The following is a 19648-nucleotide window of genomic DNA, read 5'->3' as shown; positions in this document are numbered from 1 at the left end:
CTTCAGTCTTTATGCACTGCAGCAGAATATGAGCATGGCCTATGAGAAAGAGCCAAGTGGCTCACCACTGCTGGCTCCCTCTTCCCCTGGGGGCTGATGGCAACCCTGTGTAGGCAGCAAGAACTACAGCAGCCTTGTCATCGATCACAAGAGCAGAGAAGTTCCTTCAGGGAGGCTTGGCTCGCTGGTGCCGCACATGTGTTTGATGGGTTTGGCTGATCTGTCTGTAGGATCTGTAGATATCAAGCTAGGTTGGAAGAGAACAGAGCAACATATGGTACATCACATGCATGGGAGGTCACTACTGCACCACCTGAGTTTCTTGTATTTAACTTAAAGAATAGAAAACATGGGTAAGCTGTGTTCTGTGGCTGGGACTATGTCATGGTTTGACCCTGGTAGGCAGCTCAGCCCCACAGAGCCCCTCGCTCACTCCCTCCCAGCAGGATGTGCGAGGGAATTGGAAGGGTAAAAGTGAAAACTCATGGGTTGACATAAAGACGGTTTACTAGAAAGAGCAAAAGCTGCGTGCAGAAGCAAAGCAAAACAAGGAATTCATTCACCACTTCCCGTGGGCAGGCAGGTGTTCAGCCATTTCCAGGAAAGCAGGGCTCCATCACATCATGGTTACTTGGGAAGACAAATGCCATAACTCTGAATGTCCCCCCCTTCTTCCTTCTTTCCCCAGCTCTTATTGCTGTGCATGATGTCATATGGTATGGAATATCCCTTTGGTCAGTTGTGGTCAGCTGTCCCAGCTGTGTCCCCTCCCAACTTCTTGTGCGCTCCCAGCCTACTCACTGGTGGGGTGGGATGAGAAGCAGAAAAGGTCTTAATGGTGTGTAAGGACAGCTTAGCAATAACTAAAACATGCCTGTGTCATCAACACTGTTTTCATTACAAATCCAAAATGTAGCACTATAGAAGCTATTATGAAGAAAATTAACCATTCCAGCTAAAACCAGTACAGACTATAAAGTAAATTAAACAGGAGCAGGAAATGTTCCTGGGCATCGGCAGTCAATCATCCATACTCCCGCATTGTTAACAAGGTCCCTGGCATGCTGTTGGACTACTGGACTGTTCTCCCAAACAATTCCAGGCATGGTTTTTAAATTAGCATGGGCAAGTGTATTGGGTCTGGCTGAGATGGAGTTAATACTCCCCACAGCAGCCCTCATAGCACTGTGCCCTGCATCAGTAGCTAGAAAGGTGTTGATAGCACACCAGTGTTTTGGCTACTGCTGAGCAGTGCTGGCACAGCATCAAGGCTGTCTCCCCAACATTTTTTGCCCTCCCCTCAATGGCAGGCTGGGGCAGGGCAAGATCTTGGGAGGGGACACAATCAGGACAGCTGACCTAAACTAACCAAACAGATATTCCATACCATATGACGTCAGCTCAGATATAAAAGCTAAGTAAAGGGAGACAGAGGGGGGGCATTTTGTCTTCCGGAGCAACCACTACGCGTACTGAAGCCCTGCTTCCCGAGAAGTGGCTAGACATCGCCTGCTGATGGGAAGTAGAGAATAACATCATCTGTTTTTTTTTTCTTTGCTTTCGCACGCGCGACCTTTGCTATCACTGTATTAAACTGTCCTTATCTTGACCCACGAGCCTTCTGTTATATTTTCTTCCCCCCCAGCTGAGGAGGGGGAGTGATAGAGCGGCTTTGGTGGGCACCTGGCATCCAACCAGGGTCAACCCACCACAGCAAGTGACCATCTTGGTAGACCAATGGATATGGCCACACCATAGCAGAGGATGAGAATTACAGGGAAGGATGCTTGCCATTTTGTGCCAGGGAACAGTTTTTGCCTTGTTTAATTTACTAGATAGATACTTTCTATCTAAAGACCCTTTTGAAAAATTCGTATTAAGTAGAAAAAAGGAAAGCGGGAAACCCTCTACTCTAAAAGGTCACTGAAGTAAAGCAAAATATCTGATTTTGAAAGGTAAAGAGATCTCATGCCAAGGAAATGAGATCTTGAAATTTGTGGCAGCCAACTGTACTTGCTATTCGGTGAAGAAAAATAAGTTCTTATCGGAGTGAGAGAAGCAGAGCAAATTTTTGCAGTAGTGTGTTAGAGGCTTAAGTAAGGCATCTGCTGACTCTACTGGTAGATGCGTGCTTATGTATCTGCAGATCCACTGCAGGGAAGACAAGATTTGCCAGCTGATCCCATGTTGTTCACGCTGGGATTGTTGAAGGCTGTTTTGCTTTTTTCAGTTCTCATGATAATGCCACTAACAGTGATGTTTAAAGATCTTCTCCAAAAAAAAGAAGCTGGAATTTCATCCCTGCACATGAGCTGAGTTAGGCTGCTGTTGGCCCCATCATAGGTGCAGGTACGCTTCTGTGGATCTATGTGCAGGTATGCAGAGAGTGTCAGAAGCTGGGAAAAATCCTCCCCCTGCTTGAGGCAACATGCAGACTGCCCCAGCTATGCAGGTCTGAAATGCAGGCTTCCCTCAAAGAGATCAGAAGGCAGCAAAAGGAAAACCAGGAACACACAGTCTGTTTGCTGCATGTGGGGAAACTTAGGGAAAGGTTGTTTCCATGACAGGTTGATCCTCATGTCTTTTTTTTTTTTTTTTTTTAAGAGCAGAAGAAAGTTGCAGTGTTCTGTGTTAACCTTCAGTAAATGCTGAAGTAGCAATGTGACAGCTAAGTGGCTGGGCAGATGTACATGCTGGTTTCAGAGAGCATCGGTGCTCAGCACTGTCTTTTGACCGTACCAAACTACAGTCACAAAACTCAAAGCTACTGCTGATGCGAACAAAACAAGAGGTCACTGAGCCATCCCCTATGACCTGAGCATATTTCACATCAGATTTTACTGAATTTATTAATAAAGTTACATCATCCAATTGAAAAAGGGTACAATCCTGATAAGGGCAAGTTTTTCGAATAATACAATCAGTGTTTGGGTACAGTAAGCTACTTCCCATTATTGCTACGAGTGCAAATTAGTTTAACTGCTGTACAGGATGGGGTTGATGAGCTGGTAAAGTTTTAGCAATTACACAAGAAATAAACACAGGGACAGTTGTAAAAAAGAGGAGACCTGCCAAGCCCTAATGGTGGTGTTTTTTCAATTGTTTTCACTGCTTTTGCAAAGCGGCAGAGCAGTAACAGCCATTTCCCCAGACAAGAGTGATCAGGCCTGAGTGTCTTCTAATTTGTGCTGAAGTGAAGCACTGAAGCCTACAAGAGTTACTTTAGTGAAAATAGAAAAAAGGCAATGAGGCCTGTTTACACATGCTTCCTGACCAGCTTACACTGGCATAATTTACCCCAGTTTGGTGTTGTTTTTTTTTCAAATGTGACCAGGAGACTTCCATTAAAGCAACTTCCACTCATACAATTGTCTATTTGTCTCATTCGGGCTTAGTCTGTTTATCTTGACCTCCTAGATTTCATGTTAGCACGATTAGTTAATTGTCTCATGATCTGTAAAAAAGATCGTTTAAAATGCCCAACTGACTGTTTCCATATTCTCTGGGCACTATAGAAAGGCTTCTAGCTTTACATCCATCATGCGAAAGCATGTATGTTAATAAGCATTTGGGATGTCAGATTTTCTTGTGCTGTAGTATTTTGTGGCTGGCTACAGCAAAAATGCGTGCCTGCCACCATTATTTACAACTGTAACAGTGAGAAATTACAAACCCCACTCTTCATTAACCTCCAATAAGGCTGTTCCTGCAGCCAGTGATTGCCATTACATTGATGGAGTGCTAATACAGCTCAATAGCCCCAGCTGGCCTGTCTCACCCGTGACTGCACGGCAGCTCCTGCCTCCCACCACCACCCAGCACACGTCCAGCAGAAGCTGCTCAAATGATTGATGAGAAAAGCAGCTCATAAAGGCAAGCACAGTGCCCAAAGCAACAACTGTCTAGCTCTGTCCCTGCAGTAATTAGATAAATGAACCCCAAACAAAATCTTACAGGCCAGAGTAGAAGGAAGTGATAGCATCCGCAGCGTCAATCTCCAATCGCTTGTGTTGCCTCATTCCAGCCTGTTGGTAGTTATTCGTGTTTGATGCAGATTTGACACAGCTTACCTCTCCCACCTTCTGTGCTCATTTCACTGGGGATCCTCCAGACAGACCCCCGCGGGCACAGGAGACGTGGGAGTGGCAGGGGCTGGGGCTGTACTCTTGTTCTCTTTTTTTTCCTATGGCATCAGTTCTACTTTGCAGAGCGTGCTGAACCTTTGTCCTTCTCCACAGAGCAAGAACATAACAAAAGGTCCATGGTAGGTCACAAATTGAGTTTAGCTTAGCTGGGGAAAATCCTGCAATTAGCAAATTCCTTCTTCAAGAAATAGTTGGTGTCTCTATAGGGATACAGTAGATAAAAAAGGAGGAGGCAAAGGAACATGGTTCAGGCAGCTGAAATTGTGATAGAGCTGATTAAAAGGTCTGTGCTTATTTTTACAGTACAGAAGCATAGTGATATTACAGCAATTCCCCTATATCTTCCCTTGATGCTGCTGAATGGTACCTGTGAAGGAACTCCTCAGTGCCAATAATTACCATTTACAGAGAAAATTATGAAAAATGTATATACATTACATTTTTAGATATATTCAGAAAATGTATATGCTTTTTTTAAAAAATAGCATATATAATTTAAATGCGCACACACACGTATAGAATAAATGCATATACAAAAATCCAGAGAAACCCTATTGAGGAAACCTAAACAGTATAGCTCTGTCTGATTCTGCTTTCGTTTGTGGCATTGCACGTCGGGAGTAATATTGTGGAATTCAATGACTGTAGAACATATTAAAGGACAGAAGAAATCTTTGTAGGCAGGAACTGAAATCCAGAGAAGTAAATGGGTGTCCTGTTGGATGGAATAGTTGTCAAAATGAAATCCTGTGAACTCGCAGAAGAGAACACATTAAAAAATGCTTCCAGCACGAGCAGAATTAAGAGGTGAAGTTATATCCTAGAAAAGGCACAATAATGCTGCAGAGCAAGTGACCTTTTCTTTTATTCTCTCTCTCCACTCTTAAACTAGGATAATGCATGCTGAGTTCAGCCAGATTTGCATGAGTGTAAAATCAGATCAAAATTAGGCCCAGGTTGTTTATTTTACCAACAGCACTTGTCTTGAGACTGCTTTCATGTTTCCCTGTAGAAACAGTCAGGGGTGTGTCTAAGGCTGAGTGCTGCCAAGACCTGATCACTGGGATTCAGATAAGAATTTCTGGCAGACTGAGTGGTCCCATTAATCGCAAGTGGTATCTCTTAAACCCTTCAATTACAGGAGATTAGTGGGAAACTGTAGCATTGGACTAAAGGAGTAATGACACGTAGGAAGTGAAGCAGAAAACCTGCTTTCTTCTTTTTAAGGAGAAGTTCAATTTACAGTTTATTTAAATATAAATTGTACGCATAAAGTATTAGAGTTCTTAAACTTCACTGTTCAGTTAGTTTCAAATTAACCGTACTGTATTTCTGCCTTCCCCAGAGCAGCACTGTGATCTTCAACCTGTCTGTTCCTTAAATTGAACTGAAGTCTTTTAAGTCCATTAAGTTCCTGCACTATCCCCATAGCTGGCTGAGTTATGTTCCCTCGTCCTCGCACTGCCTCCCCCATGGCATGGATTGCGGGGGCCAGCATGGACTCTGAGCCTCCCCCCGCTACCCCCAGCTATAAATTGCACGAAGGACTGTGAAACGGCAGAGGCGGCGGCCGTGGTCTCCCATCTTTTCTACTGCTGTAGCTTAGTTGATTTACTCTTGTCATAACTACTATTGGGAAATGCTTTGCATGAATCCTTGGGTTTAGGTTACATGCATAATAATGTTTAATAATGGAGTGCCTACCTAATAGCAACTGCCAGTCCTTTGAGGCCTGGTAATGACTGAATGTATCAGTATGCCTTGCCATGAAGTAAGCTGCAACTCAGCCCGTTGTACAGGTGGGGAGTGTGAAACAGAGATTGCATTGCTAGTTCACAATCGCACTGCATCTGAGGCACAGACGTTAGGAGAGGTCCTAGCTCCCCAATCTCAACCTGATTCCCAGACCACAAGCCTGCCTGTGTCCTCAGAAGATACATCCAGCTCAGATGTTTTAAAATCTGTTTTGGTCTGCCTAGCTTATTGTGCCACAGTTATGTATGCAGTTCTGAATCCCAATACGTGTTTCTCAGGACTGAAGTTTGCCTGTATCTTGCCTGCTTGTTGGGCTTTTGCTATAGTCACAGCTCCTGTGGCATAATATTGGACATATATTTTGCACAGCCAGGATCTCATTGTCTTCTCAATTAATGTAATGTAAATCAGGAGTAATGTGAAAGAGTTACACTGGTGTGAAACTGGCCTGGAAGAATACTTTAGGGTCTACAAATTACAAGATGAGTTCAAATAATCTATTGCTACTACTTATGTTCAGTGTCCATCACGCCCATGCGCCCATCTTTATTTTTGCTAGCATGTGATTTTTGCTGAAGACTGTCACACAGATTTGTGTGTGCTGCTGAATTTGGGCCAGGGGCTGTGCTGCCAAGGGAAAGGATTTTTATTATGCTTACAGTAAAAAGAATAACTTTAGTCTACAATGCAGGAATCTACGTCTCAGGTAATCATATATACCTGTGGTGGTGTGGAGAAAGCAAGAAGCATCTGTGGAGTGCAAGTCTTCTTATCTGGAAGGCAGATCCACTAAACAGACCACATGAATTAAGTGCCTATTTGTCTCTGTTGTCTACAAAGGGGTCAGACAACTGGTTTGGATGGAGACAGCTCCTGCAGGCTGGTCTAAATGGTGGTGAGAGGAATTACCCCTGATAAGCTGTGCCAAGGTGCACGGACATCTTCATGCCAGCTGCCAACAAACTAGCTTCGGAGTAAGAAGTGGTCCAGCTATCAGGATACCTACATGTAATCAATATGATGTCCCTCTGCCCTAACACACATGGACATGGTCTTTTCCACCCTAAATGATTTTGTGATTCTATGTAGATGTGGTGCTTAGGGACATGGTTTAGCAGTGGACTTGGTAGTGTTAGGTTAACAGTTGGACTTTATGAACTTATAAGTCTTTTCCAACCTAAGTGATTCTATGATTCTGTGAACCATTATGTCTCAAAACAAAAATCCCCAATGCACAGGAAATACAAAGGTTCATGGCAATAGCAGTATTTTTCTTGAGAAATGTCTATATTTGCCAGAGCTGAGGAGCCAAATGGTCAGAAAATGTATGCTGTTAGACAACTCCTGGGACTTCTGAGTTGAGCTCTTTTTTTATAGTGGTTCATTCAGTTTATCTGATGCAAGTAAATTTTTAGGATTTCAGTTAAATTGGTCTTTTACTCCAGGGAAAGAGAAACCTGATGCCTCAGCTTCTATCACTGTAGCTGTTGGAAGTTAGGAGGATTTGCGGTATCATTTCAGTAAGAAGTGACAGGTATTAATCTGATTTTGTGTGAACAGGTTTAAATCAGGACCCAAGCCGGTGATATTATACTGTAACAAAATTGGTGTAGCTGAAGTTAAAACTGAATGCCCGTGCAGTTTGAGGCCAGAAAGAACTCTTAGACTGTCTGTATATGAAAGTTTGTTAAATTTTACGCACTATCCATTGTCCAAAACCCAAAGAAACTTAGCCCCAGGGTATTCAGGTAACTCTTCTTTCCACACAAGGATCAAGGATCTGGAGGGCATGGATTCATAGCAGCAAAAATACATGTAAACCTATAGTGAAATAGTTTTCTAAAGCAGAGCAAGTATTTTATTTAAAGCAGTTGAAGATTACCATTTATTTTGGTTTCCAGCAGATCAGTCTAATGCTCTTGCTATTGGCATCTGTTTAAAAATGTGGGACACAGTAGAAAAAGCCAAAGGCATCCAAAGTTGAAAATAGGAAAACAGATCAAGTCTGATACTGTTCTTTGTTTTCTTGCTCCTCTAGGATTCACAGCCTTGTACTCCTTCCCTTCCCTGCTAATTTGACTAGTGCTTCTGAGCTGCCAGGAGACCTAGGGCTGGAATAAACATTCAAACCTTGCCCAATTCATGTGGACTGATGGGGTTTTGGCTGCCTTTGTCCGTAGCAGAAATCAGCTCTTCTTAGGGTTGGGTTTAGAAGAATGCCTTTGGCAAAATATTGGAAGTGGCTTTTTTTCAGTTAGAGGTTAGGTTTCATAAGCAGCTTAGCTGAGGAGTTGAGAAGAGAACCCATTCATACCCAAGCAGTATTTTTCCTCTCTCCCTCAACTAATTGTGTAAAACTGAAATCATATGCACAGATGTGTGACCATTTCGCCATCTAATGACAACTTGTTTTCCCAGGTTAAAATATATAGTCAAATTACCACTGACTCACAGATATACAGAGAAGACATAAAAAAAAAATACTGAATAATGCCAATTAATCTCCAGTCTCATTCTGTTGTATTCAAAGGAGTTGTGTCAAAAATTAATTTGCCCAGATTTTACCTCTCAAAGCAGCTGATTTATTTCCATGTGGGATGAGCTTAGGCCAGTATGAAATGAGATCTACCTACAAAGAGCACCAGCCTCAGTGAGGCCAACAGGGACTGCAGCCTTGTGTAACTTTTAGGGCTACAACCTCCTCCCAGGGTGCATCTGCTGTTCTAACAGCAGATGTCCTCCTGCCCTGTGATGAGGTGACCCTCTGTGGTCACTTGCATGCTAACCGTAGGTGGGTTTGATACAAGTGGCATACAATTAAGGGGCATTAAGATGAAAGTTCTGTCTGTTTGGTGTGAAAGTCAGTCTGCTCTAGGACAAAGTGCCTGCAGGTGTGGCTAGAGCTGACAGAGAGGTGATGTTTGCCCTGTAAAGTTCAGGAACTCATGTGTCTGCAGGTAGTGAATTTATGGGGAGAACCAAAGCCAGACTGATTGTCATCAGTTTTACTTATATCTAAATTGCTTACCAACTGGGCTAAGGATGCAGTATAACCTCATTAAATCCATGAACATGTATTTTTGTCTTAGGAATAACATCTTATTATGTAGCCATTTAATGAGTTGTGAGCTAACATGTTTTAACAAATCTTTTATCGCTTATTACATTCCACTCCCTTGACAATAATTTCAAAATCTGACCATTAAAACAGGGATCTTTTCACAACTCTTTGATGATGACACTTAGAACTGAGTACTTCATCTTTTTGCATTTGGATTAGAAGCGAAAGGTGTAAATTACAGATCTGGCTTTTATGTGCTTTTATTGATCAGACTGCTTCGTAGAAACTGCAGGGGTTCTGATAGCTTAGCAGTCTAGATTACCTTTCAGCTTTCTTAATTGGGCCACTGGGGTACAGTTAATTTTCAATTTATATTGAGAGTGAGACCAGGTGATGTAGTACCTCATCATTAAACTTGAGTAACATTGACACTAAAACACCATGATGTACCTCGTACCTCTAAATACACAAGTTGCTTGTTGAAGTAGATGGAGATGAGTTCTGGTTTTATTCATTGTGTATTTTAGACCAAATTCTGCCCATAATAATTACTGTGTCTTCACTGACTTCCACTGAGACACTAGCTACAGCAAGCAAGTATGATTTGTTCGAGTGTAATTGGAAAGTTCATTTAACATAACAGTCTAGAGCATCCAACAGACTAATCAAATGTGATCATCTTTTTGTGTGTTTGCTGACAGGTCAAAGTCATGGTGCGCATCTCTTCCACACTTGCCAGAGACACATCTGAGTCCAGCTCTTTCTTAAAAGTTGACCCCCGTAAGAAGCAAATCACACTCTATGACCCATTGGCCTGTGGAGGTCAGAATGCTTTCCAGAAAAGGGGAAACCAGGTTCCACCCAAAATGTTTGCTTTTGATGCAGTTTTCCCCCAAGATGCATCACAGGTAGGCAACGTGTGATCAGAATAGTTATCTAAACAATAGCATGCACTGGTGCCAAATTTGTTTCTGCTGCAACAGTAGTACTTTCAGTGGAGCTGGACCAGGGCTGAATTTGGTCCGCCAATGTCATCCATAATGAAATCAGCTTATTAAATTCTATCTCGATAATTTTGTGCTTTCTTTATTCTTCACTGTAAATAATTGCTTCTAAAATTATATGTGCAATAAATGTGCTAAATGGTGCCTAGTAGGCAATCCTCAATATCAACAAGTTATTGTATATTATAAAATCTTGTTATTTGGTGTATACAGCGATCTGATCAGAACTGCAGTTCTCTAATGCAGTCCTCTATTCATTAAGAAGTCAAGGATTATTTATGCAGTGTTCTATTCTACAGTTTACAATAGTAGGATAGGGATATTTGTCCACAAATCTTTATTCATGTGTATATATTCAGATTTCTTATTTTTATTAGACTTCTTTGGTTTGATGAACTATGTTACCCAAATGTCATGAGGAGGACAGTAAAAGAGTAAAGTAACATTACAAAGTATAACTAGAAAACAGTACTGTAAGGCTGTTTCTGTACTCATAAGCTAAACAGAGTTAGAACACAGGGCCAGCTAAAGCACTGTCATATGATCGTATCATTAAGTCGATCCCTGACCTAGTTCTGGTCCAGGCAGCTAGCACCTCCCAGACTAATGCCTGGATGCAGTTCAAGGGCTGGCCTGTGAACCATCCTTTTCCTTGCCCATTTTATTTACTGTTATAGAGATAGTCTAGAAATACCCATGAACTAGGTGAATTTACATGATTTATTGTCAAATGCAAAGTGCTTCACATAAAAGCCTAAAGTGCGAATTCTGATTTAGTTTCACCCACTATTGATAGGCAGTTGCTGTAGAAGCACTGTAGACCATTCAACCTGCTTGAACCTTAAATCTGTCTTAAATTTAAGAATGCCCAAGGTAAATTTGTATGTTGTACTTCTTAAAATACTGCTACAGTCTTCAGGATGGAATCTACTGCTGCAAAAAGCTAAGACTCATAACAATGTAGAGAAAAATTAAGAAATGTCACCTAACTAATACCAAAGAGGCTGTTTGTTCCCCTTACATTCCCTACCCACTTGATAGTGGAATTGAACTCAGGCCATAATTGGGCAAGTAACAGAGCCTGTAAAAGCTCCTTAGTATTCGACGGTTTTTTAATCAAAAATGTATTTTTAAAGTCCCCTAAATAGGCAGTTCTAACCAACCAACTGCATCCTGTTACAGTATGTGTATTTTGTTTAACCCCATAAAGGATGTTGATGCTTCAGCAAATGAAACTTACCTGACACAGAGCAAAAGTCCTGCTTCATGTGCTTACACAAGTAATATCATTCCCATCAGCCGCATAGGTCACATGAATGAGGCAAGCAGGATTAGACTTTTTGATCCTTCAACATCCTATCTGGAGCACTGATGACATTATGACCATTTTCCAGTGAAAATACTCTGTTGATTTTCTTTTTTATTGTTAATGGTTTTCTTTTGTTTCTTTTTTTTTTTTCTTCTTTTTTTTCTTTTTCTTTTTAAATACCTGTGACAGGCTGAAGTATGTGCTGGGACTGTGGCTGAGGTGATCCAGTCGGTGGTCAATGGCGCAGATGGCTGCGTGTTCTGCTTTGGCCATGCCAAGCTTGGTTGGTATTGTTAAATTTCCCTACTCAAGCAGCAAAGTGAATATTTTTAACCCAAGATTGCTAGTACATTAGACTAGGGAAAACAAACTTCATTCGTCTGTGCATAGTAATTGTATTTGAAAATGGTACACTATGTATGACCTTGTACTACACCTTCACCTCTCGCTTACACATCTGTTCACTTTGTATATTGTCTAAATGTTGGACGGCATGCTCTTTGAAACAGAAGTTATCTTTGAGTTGTTGCTTCCTTCTGTCCCCTGAGTACTATAGCAATTTTTAGCACTGTCTTCAATTGTTAATGAATGATCCAACAGTGAATTGCTAATGAAGGATCCAACAGTGATCTACAGTTCTACAAATGTGCTTGGTATTGGAGACTGTTTGCCAAAATACCACTTTTATCAAGCTGTGTAAAGGCTGTGAGTATCCACTCAAGTACTTGATGTTTGTGATGGCCCTATTCAAGTGCTGTGACTGGGCACTCAAATAATTTGATTTATAGTCTATTCCCTGGTTAGACAATTCACTCATTACTAACCTCTTCCTATTCTGTCTCCAACAAATCCTGTTCTAATGGTTAACTGAATGTTACCAATGGATCAAAACTCGCTCTTTGCAAATGCATCAACAGCATTTCAGGTATTCATGGAAAGACAATAAAAAGGAGAGTCATCATCATTAACATGTTACTCTTCTGAAATAACTGGATTTCAAGAGTAATCATGTATTTTGTTCATGCTTGTCTAACAGTATTTTGAAAATATTGTCTCTCTAATGAAGATGGTTGTATTGTATTGTATGTGTGCAATGATCTCCATTCTTTACTGTCTCCAAGAAACACAGATGTACACATACAACTTAAAAGGGCAAATCAGTTTTTCAAGTGATAAAGAAGATCAAGCTGTATCAGGCCATGATTATCCCAAAATGTAGGCAACAGAAACTGGAGAGTACTGAATGCTGCAATGCCACCAGCTCTAGTGCAATGAATGGAGCAGTGCCACTGGTCCAACTAACTGCAAGGCCCCTCAGGGCCAGGCAGGAGTAACACTAGGATGAGCACTTGGATATTTAACACCCTGTGACCTACCGAACACAGGATGGCAAATGAGATGGAAAACACAGCCACCATCTAATGGCATCTCACAAGTGCTACATGTCCTTAGGGAGGCTAGGGCTTTGCTGGAGCACAGCTGAGTCTCTGCAGTTTCTTCGTTAACTGCACCACCACCATTGCACCAGCCCTGGACACACCCAGACCTTGCCACAGACGCGTGCATAGAAATGTTTTCTTCACTGATCTTTTTCCACAGAGATTCAACATAAGAAATGAAGCAAGGTAGAAGCCACAAGTACTTGCCTGAAAAGATGTATACCTTTATCATTTGGCTTATAAATTTAGGAGCTTTAGAAAACTTGTCTAAGAGCATTGTATGTAGTGACACCTAAAGAAGTATGATAGTACTCTGTGTCTGTTCTTCATCAGCAAACTTTTACAGCAGAGACAAGCCAGAGCTATAATTGCAGAGTCAAATAATAGCAAACCGGGGAAAGGTTTTGACCCAGATAAAATATTTCTTGTTGTGGACCCACTTCTGCACCAAATGACCACATGTACCTGGGTTTTTTTCTGGATGAAGTTACACCTGTATGATCCTGGGACCAGGTTTATGTCAATCCCAACCCCAGCATATGAAGAGTAATATAGTGCTTTGAAGTAAAATGGTATTCAAAGAATACCACACTCACAGTATCTAAAGCAGGGATTTTTAGAGACTATGGCACTCCTGCTCTGCTCAATTCCCCCCACTATTCACCCACAGCAGAGGCTGCAGTGTTGCATGGTAGGGACCTGCCTGGGGAATGGGAGATGTCAGAGGAATGCATGAGGTAATGATTTTTGAAAACAGCTCAAGATTTAATCTGCATTTTCCATGTACTATTTGTCTGCCTGCCTATCTTTCTCCCTTGCTGACTGTCCTTACTGTAGTGAAGAAGTTGTTTTCATGAGGCTGTGCAGGATAATCTCTCTTGGCAGAAGGCTGTGAAGGTCCTGGGAGTGATTTTATCTTTTCTCCATCCCCCCATTCCTGACAGGGAAGTCATACACCATGATCGGAAAGGATGATTCCATGCAAAACCTCGGCATAATCCCTTGTGCCATCTCCTGGCTCTTCAAGTTGATTAATGAACGCAAAGAGAAGACAGGAGCCCGCTTTTCGGTCCGAATTTCTGCAGTGGAAGTGTGGGGGAAGGAAGAAAATCTGAGAGACTTGTTGTCAGAAGTGGCTACAGGCAGCCTGCAAGATGGCCAGTCCCCAGGTGTCTACCTTTGTGAAGACCCCATTTGTGGCATGCAGGTAAATCCAAAGTTCATTTTACACTGAAACAAGAAATGTGACTTTTTTTTGTTTGTTTGTTTTAAGCTATTGATATGGTTCAAATCCAAGAACTACCCAGAGCATAAAGTTTATAGACTTGAAAGTGTTTACTTTAAAACATGCAAGAACTTTATGACCTGCAGCTGCAGGGCCATCTGCTCTCCTGGCCTAAATATTTGTACCTCTGGTATAATAGATGTTGAGCAGGGGCTTGTGTTTGCAATAAAATGTGAAAACATTCAGTCCAAACAAAAATTCACCTCATTCTTAAAAAAAAATAAAAAGAAAGTGTGATCTCTCTTTTGTAAAATAACAAGCTAAAATATTTACAGTACTGCACAAATAGCTGGACACCATTAATATGGCTGTTTATCTCTTTATAAACTACATTATTTATAGCACTTGCTCTAGCAATGTTGTAGGAAGCATTAATTGCTACTTATTAATTGCTGCCAAGAAATAAATTCCTGAGCTGGGCAAGCCAAGAATAACTCGAACTCTTTTCAGGTTTGGAGGTTTAGCAGGAATGATTAACTGGCTCATGTATTTCCTGGGTAACCACTAGAAAGTTTCAGCAGCCCTGTTTTTTTCCCCCCTCTTGGTTTGAGGAGAAAAAAAGGCCTAGTCTTTCCTTTTGCTGTCCGTGAGGGAATAAATCTGAATTTTGTATGACTAGATGAAGAGGGAGCAAACCAGCATGATGGAGCTTGAATACATTCTTTCAACCTTAAAGGCAATGGCTGCTTCCATCGAGAACCTGCAGAGCACTGCCTATCCAAGGATGGGGAATGGAGGGAGGAGGGAACAGACCTGCAGGGTCATGTACCCTATTTCCAGCTCCAAGCATCTAAAAATCATGATTCATATCCACAAAAGTCATGAATCGTGAGATTTTAAACAGCAAGTAATAAATTTTGTGGTTTATTTCTTTGTGGTTTAAGCCTTTCAGACATACTTAGATCATATTTTCCATTCTTTTCCATTCTACCCGAGGACTACAAAGTTGTGTCTTGATTTTAAATAACAATTAGGGTTCTCATTCTCACTTGACTCCTGGCTTTAGTGCTTTATGAAATACTTACAGTATCATAAGAGGTCTCACCCTCTGGTATCCAGTAATGGATGCAGTCTAGTGAATATAAGATGGGAGACTTGAGTCTTCACAGTTCCCATTGGGGTGATAGATGGGACAGTTAAGATCTGCATTAGCATACGCATGTTGCATATGTTGCATAACTGTGTAACAACTAGCCTCTCATTAGAGCTTAATGCTTTACTAAGGTATTTAAGCACAACAGCAATAATAATAATAAATATCCCATTTTTGTTGCTTATTTTCATATAGGTACAGACAGAACAGCTATATACAAAATGAATTATTTTAGATCAGTGGAGAAAAGGTAGCTCCATGAGATGTCTATGTATCTCTGTAGTGTAAAATACTGAATTAAATTGCAAGAAAAAAAAGCCTTTTTATGTGTGTTTACAAGACACAGCGATGTTCTGGAGTCATGTGTCCTACACCTGAATTCTCAAAATCCTCAGATGAAGGGAGGATATTCTATTATAGCCATACAGATATGCAAAATCAGCAGTGTGGATAGCAAATGAATAATCACCATATGTCATACTGTCTGTCATTGGACCTTTCCAAGTATGCACATTTTCTTGTTGCTTACATTAGTGGGATCAGCCTACAGACTGGCCTGCCTTCTGCTTGCCTTGTTAACTCCTTCCTTCCCCCCTCCCTCTTTCTAGAGAGAGCTTAGCCTTCAACTGTGCCACCCCATCCCATGCACAGCCTCAGCTTTATCCCTTCTCAGGCTGATTAATGGTCACGAAGAGAAGACAGGAGCACTGTCTTCTTTACAAGAACTTAACTTCTAGCTGTATTACATAGCAGGGGAACAAACCCTGAGAATGAGAGTTCCTCACTGTTTTTAGGCCAGACAGAACAAGTCTATCCTATGGGCTGTGGGCCAGCTCTGCGTACTGCCAAAACTAATGCCATCAGATTATACTGTCACATGTCTCTTCCACAGACAAACTAATCTTAGGTGACATGAAACACGCATGCATTCCTAATGTTAGGGGGGGTTAATAATATCTGCCCTCCTATGCTGTCTGTCCCTTTGGAGAGAGAAGAGCAGGCTGGGGACTGGGACTGAGGTCCAGCAAATGTGAATGTATGCATATTACCTGCCTTGTTCCTTTTAATGGGTTGCCCTGGCTTGTGAACAGGTGCATAAGCTTGTGGTATGAAGGGGCAAGAAAATGGCTTCTCTGCTGTGCTGCTCCCCCCATGCTATGGGGCTGAACACAAGCTTCACTCCTGTTGTTCCCTGGATTTGTCTGCGGATTGCTCCCTTCTAACACTTTCTGAGGGGTAACATGTAGTCCTGCCCCTGCCAGTCTCCACCAACTGTTGAGTTTGGGATTGACATGTCTTCCACAATTATTTTTTTTCCACTTCTAACCCTCAGAACGACACAGTGATTGCCAGAGCCATCAATGCAGGGAAAAAAAAGGCAGTGAAAACAGTGAATAATTAATAAGCATAAATAGCTTAAAATTCTGGGAAAGTGAAGGAACAAATTTATTCATCTGTCCAGCCCATAGGACAGTTTTCAGTTGTTGGGGTTTATTTGTAACAACTCCCACCAGAGGTACCCCAAGTAAGAACCCTCAAAATCCTGGATTCAATCATGGGGCTCCTGGAGGACATGGTATTGTCACTACCAGTGTCAGGAGGGTCTCATTCCATCAGGCACCTCCTCCTTTTTGGTCCCATCAGAAGCCAACGTATCTACAGTGCGTGTTGACTGCAGGAAGTTGTCTGGTAGTGTTGACTTGTGTGGGAGTTTCTAGGTCATTTCTCCCTTGTGTTAACCCGCAGCTTCAGAATCAGAGCGAGCTCCGCGCCCCTACGGCGGAGAAGGCTGCCTTCTTCCTCGACGCCGCCATTGCCTCACGTCGCAGCAGCCAGCGGGATTGCGACGAGGAGGATCACCGCAACTCCCACATGCTCTTCACTCTGCACATCTACCAGTACCGCATGGAGAAGAGCGGCAAAGGCGGAAGTAAGCTGTCTATTTGCTCCCTTTGGTTTCACCTGTGCCTGCCTGGAGACTGGCTTTAAGCAAGCCTTTAAACAATATTCTTTAGTGGTGAAAATTAGCAGAGTTCTCCATTCAGAATGGGGTGGGGCCATTCATACCAGCAGACTGTCCACCTGCCTGTTAAAGGCCCACCAAAGGCCGTTAAAGGCCACTGGGGATTATTACCATTAATTGTCAATTTAGTTGCATTTGTAGAGATACCAACAGCTAGTCCTCAGCACTGTGTGAGCCTCTGTATCTAAAAAAAAGTGCTTTTCGGATTGGCTTTTGGTATTATCTTTACTGATAGTGTTGAGGTCATGGATAAAAATATTGTGGCAACGGGCGTTCCCTGCCACCCTTAGGTTAGCTATTCCTCTTCGGCACCTAAACAGGGCAATGTGTGTGGAAACTGATGCTGGCAATGCGTAACCATAGCTTTTCTCAGAGATACATGATACTTTAGTTATTGGCCCAACTACATGTACACAAAGCACTCTCATGGTTCTTTGTAAAGGCTCTGGGCTTCTCAGACTGGCTTGCTCCCTCTCTTTGCCATAGATGATTTCACTGGCTTGTGTCTTTACTTCCATCTCCCACTTGTGAGGAAAAGATACCTCCGTGTCTACTTTTATGTTTCTGTAATTTTCAAAGGTTTCATTTGACTCGCACCATTTGTATTTTTTTATTATATTTATCTTCTGTTTCAAGTCTCCCAAATTGTTTATAACTGGAGATATACAAAGGGGCTTTTTTTAGTAAGTTCCAGTGATAAAAGATTTGTATAATATAAGAAGCACCCCCACAGAAAAAGAAAACTTTCACATTAAAATTCTTTTTTTGAAATAATCATTTTTTACCAGGAAAAAATGTTTGTTTGAAAGACACCAGAGACCTCTGCTTCTTTAAATTTGTGGGCTTAAGCAACTCTGCAGAAATAGCATATGTTTCAGCTCCTGGCTCTACATAAGTTATTTGTAATAAGGAATAGATTGCAAGCTATGATGTGTAGTGGGTGAACACCACTGCAGTATTAATGTCTAATGTTTGAATGCAGAAAATTTACGTTGACAGTACTTATAAGATAGAAAACCCAAAAGTTGCTCTAAATGGAAATGCAGTTTGCATGTGTTTAAGTAATAACCCCTGTGGAATTGGCAGGCAGAAATCTCAATTAACTGAAGGTTTATTAATTAACCACCCTGCGGTGGAAAGGAAGACTGAATGCTCAAACGGACTGGTTCATAGCAATAAAGATGGCTGATTTGCAGGGAATTATTATTGCAATTATTTAATGCTCCATGCTTTTTACTGCATGCAAGTACATGTACACACAGTCCTTTTCTACTATTTTCAAATGCAATTAATAAAAGGGAAAAAATATTTTCCTGTGGCTATAATGAGTCATTTTAAAAAAATAAGACATCATCCTGTTGGATTATAATATGGCATGCTTTGCCCACTGCCTGTAGTTATATCTTTGTCTCGTGGCCATACCACCTCCTGTCTTCAAGGTCCCATATCTGAGTGGCCTCACAAGCCAGGCAGGGTCAGATCTCGCTGATAATTGAATGAGGGGGGAATTCCAGCTGCTCAGAAAGGGCGCCTAGTGATTATCACTGTCTCCTGCTGTAATGAAGGACTTTTCAGAAAACAATGTGAAGATAGTAGAGATATAAAGATTCCAGTAACAGGATTAAAAAAGGATAGGAAAAAGAAAAAAAAGAAAAAAAAAAAAAGAAACCCAGCTTCTAAAAGGTAAGAGATTAAGGGCTGGCTAACATACGATTTTGGTAAAAAATGACTGTTAGTAACGCATTGGTACTGTACTTACCTCCTTGTTAGATTCATTACCAGGAATGTCATGAAGCAGGCTTAGCACCATTGAAATAAATGGCATTGTGGCAGAACTGGCACAGTCATTTTTCAGCTGTCAGCTCTGAAAAGTCTTTGCAGCCATAGACAAAAAGAAGTGTTAGAATGTTCTGCTTCTCTTTATAGTTGCCAGGCACATTAGTGGAGAACTTGCCTAACAAATAACTTCATTTTCAGATCAAGCAAGTGGATCTGCCATGCTAAAAATGTCTTACTTTGACTTGTAAATTAAATAAGAAGGAAAGATTTGATAATTTCTCTTATTCTGGATTTCCTCAACCTGTATAATAGGAATATGTGTGGAAACAATATGACTAAGATTTTGAAGGGTAGTGATTTCTCTCATTTTCTTTTGTTTCTCCAATGTCTGGTAATCTTAGCAACAGGAATATTTATTATATGTAATTCAGAAAAGTCACCTGCAGTCATTTTCAGTAGCAATTAAACACATTTCTTTGTTTTTCTAAGTAAATCATTGAGGGATACTCAAAAAAGGTAATTTCAGCCTTCTGAGGATAGCAGTCTTAGAGGACTCAGGGACTCTTAAGTCTAAGAGTTTTAAGGACACTTAGAGAGGAGGCAAAAGTCCTCCATGAGCAGTCCAGAGGAGGTGAAGGTGCAGCTGCCTGGACGGTTGCCCAGGAAAGCCTGGCTTTCTGCAGTGAGTGCAGGAGCCCGTAGTGCGTGTGGATACTTCCTCCTGAGAAGTATCCCACAACTGAGAGCACAGTGGT

General features: G+C 41.5%; 1 protein-coding gene across 1 annotated transcript in view; it reads left to right on the top strand.

Annotated features, from left to right (window-relative positions):
- KIF26B (kinesin family member 26B) overlaps positions 1-19648 on the top strand; it is a 312315-nt gene that overhangs the window by 235864 nt on the left and 56803 nt on the right. The window contains exons 6-9 of the mRNA XM_075043158.1: positions 9663-9869; positions 11464-11557; positions 13658-13920; positions 16838-17021. Coding sequence (XP_074899259.1) covers positions 9663-9869; positions 11464-11557; positions 13658-13920; positions 16838-17021 — 748 coding nt within the window. The remainder of the gene's footprint in view (positions 1-9662; positions 9870-11463; positions 11558-13657; positions 13921-16837; positions 17022-19648) is intronic.

The sequence above is a fragment of the Buteo buteo genome, chromosome 12 (assembly GCF_964188355.1).
Source record: "Buteo buteo chromosome 12, bButBut1.hap1.1, whole genome shotgun sequence".
In the NCBI taxonomy this organism is placed as follows: Eukaryota; Metazoa; Chordata; class Aves; order Accipitriformes; family Accipitridae; genus Buteo; species Buteo buteo.
Note: the sequence above shows the minus strand (reverse complement) of the source record. Positions and strands in the feature narration are given on the sequence as shown.